The sequence below is a fragment of the Arachis ipaensis genome, chromosome B8 (assembly GCF_059453495.1).
Source record: "Arachis ipaensis isolate K30076 ecotype BB chromosome B8, ASM5945349v1, whole genome shotgun sequence".
Taxonomy (NCBI): Eukaryota; Viridiplantae; Streptophyta; class Magnoliopsida; order Fabales; family Fabaceae; genus Arachis; species Arachis ipaensis.
In genome coordinates, this window is record NC_142443.1 from 126,788,929 (window position 1) to 126,794,210 (window position 5,282).

The 5,282-nt window shown below is 34.0% G+C and overlaps 1 protein-coding gene across 3 annotated transcripts; it reads right to left on the reverse strand.

The window, feature by feature from the left end:
* Nucleotides 1-295: 295 nt before the first annotated feature.
* On the reverse strand, nucleotides 296-4,885 carry LOC107613507 (uncharacterized). Of its 3 annotated transcripts, none has more exons than XM_016315538.3 (6): nucleotides 4,660-4,885; nucleotides 3,536-3,624; nucleotides 2,770-2,946; nucleotides 2,034-2,132; nucleotides 1,689-1,934; nucleotides 296-923 (listed from the first exon to the last, which is right to left on the reverse strand). In XM_016315538.3, exons 2-6 carry the CDS (start codon nucleotides 3,596-3,598, stop codon nucleotides 618-620), a joined length of 891 nt encoding a protein of 296 aa, XP_016171024.1. In that variant the 5' UTR covers nucleotides 3,599-3,624; nucleotides 4,660-4,885; the 3' UTR covers nucleotides 296-617. The 3 variants fall into 3 exon arrangements, with proteins under 3 accessions (XP_016171024.1, XP_016171025.1, XP_016171026.1); XM_016315539.3 differs by having other exon boundaries at nucleotides 3,536-3,662; nucleotides 4,660-4,796; XM_016315540.3 differs by lacking the exon at nucleotides 4,660-4,885 and adding an exon at nucleotides 4,412-4,593.
* Between the last annotated feature and the right edge of the window lie 397 nt (nucleotides 4,886-5,282).

The window sequence follows — 5,282 nt, forward strand, 5'->3', positions numbered from 1 at the left end:
ATGAAAAGCTGAGCATTCTTTTCAATTCAATCACTAAACCTGGATTCTAGTCCAATTTTCTTTTTACTTCTCTCTCTGTATCAGAATCAGTTCAGGCCGCAACCCTTGTTTTCTTTATATATTTGTGAACAACAAATTTCATAACCACCTAGATAATCTCATTTTACTGTAGACCGACGAAGCCGCAGTTATTAGAACACTAATAAGGTAAACAAACAAAACAGCCAGTCAAGTTAGAGATAATTTTCTCAACAAGCTTCATTTATTTATGCCCATAAAGAAACAAGAATGTTAATTTGATGTTAAATAGTTTGTCCATCTATAAATAAAAATATAGTTTGTTCATCCATTTTTTTCCAGTCGTCGTATATCTTTCCTTTTGGTTACACGATGGAGATGAAATTAGCAACTAGACCCTCATAATACTACTATCCCAATCCCTCACACCACTAGATCAATTCTAATGGCTTCCATCATAGTATATCTGTCGCGTTAAATTAGCAACCACATTGTTGCCTCTTTTCTGACTTGGATGTGTAGTCTTTAACTTATTTATAACCAAAAATACATTATTTTACTTATACTAAAAGGAAATTAAAAAAATCAAAACAGCTAACTCAAATAGCTAGTGGCTCAACGGGTACGGGCTCTGGTGCCACCTCTGCCCCGGACAGCCCACCCTTGGGGTGGAATGACGGCTTCTCGTCGCCAATGCCCCAGTACTTGGCCGTTTTTAGGTCATCATCAACCATCATTCGGGAGAATTCTTCATGGTCATATTTTAGAGTAGCTTTCCCCCCAAATTCACTTGGAAGGTTATCAACATCGAAGAGCGATTTCATCAGTTCCAAACTTTCCTTGTTATTTGGATAAACAAACTTCACCTTTTGAGCTGTTTTTGGGTCCAGGAAGTATTTGACAGCCTGTGAAGAATTGAGCAATTCCAAATTTGTTAATTATTTTCAAAAGATAATAAATAATCCAATTTAAGAGACATGGTGCAATTAGTAGGACATAAAAGAAACTGAGAACAAAAAAACAGATTGAATATTGAAGACTACATACTAGTCTACTACTGCATTTCAAAAATGCTTGCATATACATGAAATTTTGAATTGAATTTGTCATGCTGAAAGCTAGTCCAACCAAATTTCCCTAGGTATGCGTGTGAACAGTGATTGAGATGATATGATTAGATAATTGGGTAAAGCGCTTAACACCTGAAAGATTATGATTTTGACAAAATAGTTCCTATATGAAAGAAAGACACTCAAGGCATTGAAAGATCACAAAAGTTTCGATCTTTGGGGAGCCATGTTTGGTCAAGTTTGTCAAACTTTAGTAATCTTTGGGGGCCATGAATGCTTTTCTTTCATTTGTCAAAAGGATACGCAAGTAGTAACTTGTCTTTAAAACAAATATACAAAGTAAAAAGCATAAAACCATTACCACGTAATATAACCTTACACCTAAAGAACAATAACAAGCAATCTAATCTCACTTAATGTATTGGCTACATAGATCAAACTACACCATAATTTATATCACAAAAAAAATCCAAATAAATCCAAAATAGACCGTGTTACACACGGATTATGAGAAAATATAATTCAAAATCAAAATCAAACAAAACCATGCAATGAAGAGCAGCAAAAATCACTTGGAAGTTGGAAGGCAAGACAACAAACCTTCCAGAAAGCTTGGAATATCCTTGGAGGATTATACAAAAAAGCGATAGCAAGCCTCTCTGGATAGTGATTTTGTAAAATGTGAATAATATCACGGGCTGTTTTGATGGAGAGATTTGTGCTCATTGCAAATCCTGTGAAATCTATCAACCAAGACATTTGCTCCTGACCTTCGGAAAGATTAAGGATGCCATTTTCCAATAGGTACACGAAATGCTTAATATTATCTTCCGCAGACGTCGTGTTCTGAAAAGAAAGTTCAATCCGAAATGGAAATAACATAAGTTTAGACAGTTATAGAAGCACGTGTTCCCAAAAGCATGTAACCAAAATCTGTAATCAAACCTGCATCCCTGGCCTCAATATAAGCACCGGCCTCCCAAGTCGATCATGAAAGTTTGCTCTGGAGACCTTGCCTGTCTCACCCTCGTGTGCTACTTCATCCTGGATGTAGGAAATTATTCAATTATTAAGGTTGCTTCATAATTTATGAACGAAAAAAAAAAATATGCATACGCAGGCTGCTACTTAAAGTGGATTTGTTCCCACCTTGAACTATGCAGATACACACTTCTTTCAAACTAACTTGTCCTAGCTAGATTACACATGCTGACATGCAGAAGCCATCAGATATCATCTTAATTCTCAACTAAATGCATTCCGATGCTAATTTATGACCATGAATTTATTGTTGACATTTATGTATAGGTGAGTAAGAGTTATTAATTTATAATCCAAAAGTTAATTTGATCTAATAGAAGAGAAAGATATGTTCATGGTACATGCTACAAGTTTGAAATCTACTGCACCAGATTATGAAAGTAAAAGAACTATTTAGTAGAAGACATTAGAATGAAATGAATTGTGTTGACACGAGGAAGAACAAACAAACAAAATACAAAGCACAAGCCAGCACAAACAATTTAGACAAGATTTTGTGCTAACATGGTCATATTCACTATTCAGGACCATGAACTGGTTGAATCATGTGATGCAAGGATCAATTTTACAATCATGACATATTCATCAATATAAATTTAGGTATCATCAAATTGGGGGTGTTGGAACCGACTATACATACCCAACGGATTTCCTCAGGCTTATAAGTTGACCTCCACTTCAATGTTTCCTCCAGCATTTTCTTGGCTTTATCAACATTCCAGTTTCGTGCTTCTAAATATCTCCTCAGACATCCATCTGTGCAATATTTCAAACGACGCCCGGACAAGGGCCCAAGAGCAGCCCTGAGCTCAGTGACCTGTTTGTAATTGTTGTACAGTTAGCAATTCTGATAAAGGAACATTATATGAAGTTTACTTCTTTTTTTTTTTTTTTTCTGTAACATGAAATGTTTCTATAATTCATTAGAATGTACTCGTTTGGGACTCGTCACTTGATTACTACAAAATTGAGCGTGCGTTCCACTTTGAGTGGGATCATACTTCATCATATGGTAATGAGGTGATGCACCTTCCAACGCACGAAAAATGAGCCATCTTATCACTACTCTTTTAACATATACAAACAAGCATAGCCGTTTCTGATTATCCTCATAGGATACCATGAGAAGATGTACTGTACTCAAAGTAAGGCTTTCAGGTTATTTTTAAATGGAGTTGATGAGTATACAGCAAGGCATCTTGAAAGTGAATCATATTCTATGAATATGCATCTAGCTAGTGTTACGTATGGAATATATGACAAACGTGGAGTGTTAAAGTACTTTTATTAATCGATCAAGTCATATAGGCCTGAGTCGGACACTCAATTGGTTTGATTTGAATATCTTATATATATCCTATCAAAAAGAGAATTAAAATGTGTGAAAAGAGAATTAAAATATTCACCTTTGCTTCTCCAAATGAGGAATCATCCGGCTGATTCTGGGTTTGTCTTCTAAGAAGGTACATGTTGACTGCCAAGTCTAGTTCTCAACCTAAAGCAAATATCTTCAAATTAGATTCCTTTTTGCACCTTCAAGAAAAATCAATGATTTGTATTTCCTCAAAAAACAGACTGAAAAAAAAAAATGCAATTTGGAAACATGGTATGAAAATATGGCGAATTCAGAAGCAAATAAATCTAAAATAAAATAAAAAACCAAAATGAGAGAGGTTAAAAAGCATCATCAGGCTTCCATTCTCCCAAAAGATGAACAGTATCAAAATCTGCAATTCTAACTGAAGTCATGTACTGCACTACATCAGATGTAATAGCCTCTAATTTGAAAAATCAATAAATCAGAACAGAGAGAAACACCTAAGAGTTTTGATCTATGAAGCTGTCTCAACAGTCTAACCAACAAGTTCACAACATAAAAGTAAACTGATGTTTGGTAACAGAAGACAAAAACTGAAACCAAACCCCATTCTGACTTTGTTTTTCGAGACTTGGTCAAAAATTTCAACCTTCTATGTTTTGTTTTGTTTTTCCACAAACCGAATGGAATTTTGATCAACAAACTAAAACATCAGAACAAGAACAAAGTAAAGGCAATTCACAGTACCCGAATTGCGCCTTTTTCTTTTACAAAATCAACAAAAGCTAAAGATTTTCCACTTCATGGTAATAAATCACACTTGGTAGCGTTGACTTAAAGCCATATAATCATCTCAGTAACTGAAAAAAGAATGAATTAACTGAACAACAAAATCTACACAACCAGTATTTCAAACATGAAAATAAAAAACCGAAAACTGAAAGTGCTAATCTCAGAAATTAACCGAATCTGAGGATAGATTCTCGATATTCCGGAACAGGAAAATGCTATTAGTGGTAGCAGATCTAGAAGTGCGAGATGGAAGACGAAGGAGAAACAAACAAACAAACAAAGCAAAAGAAAAATAAAACAAAATAGCGATGCATGCGTAAGAGGACAGTAATTAATCACTAATTAGGGTGTGGTGTTAGTGTTTTGTTTGGTGAGTAGCGTAACATCACTAAAATTGATTGAATGAATAGAATAACAAACCTGTCTAGAGAGAGAGTGAGAGAGAGAAAGATGATTGTAGGAGAGGGTGTGAACTGTGAAAGCAAAAGGCTGAAGGGAATGTGTGTTTCCTTTGCTACCAGCTTTATAAGAAGACAGTGCACAGAGCATTTTAGAATTTAGAGTGAGCACTGAACATGCGTCTTGTGTGTGTGCGTTTTCTTTCTTTCACTTTAGTAACACTTCCTTGTGTTTGGTGTGTAATCTTAATATTGATAAAAATATTCTTTGCTATTTATAAGATTTAAATTTAAGATTTTAATTAAAATGTAAATTATTTTCTATTTTGATTTTACATACACGTATTACAAAATTATTAAATTATATTTAAATTTATTAATAATCAAATTCAATCTGAGATATTTAACATTTTGAACCCCTCTCACCTGATGTCAAATTCAATCTATGTCAGTTCCTGCTCTACCCCTTAGTCGAACCTTGCACAAGCTCTTGCACCTGATGAGGAGATGATCCTTGCTTTTTATTTTTTTTGAACGATTTTATTGAATTTAATTTTAATATATTAATAATAAAAAAAGTTTAAACAGTCATTTGATTATATTTATTTTTTTAAATAATTATTTATATAATTAATATAAATAATA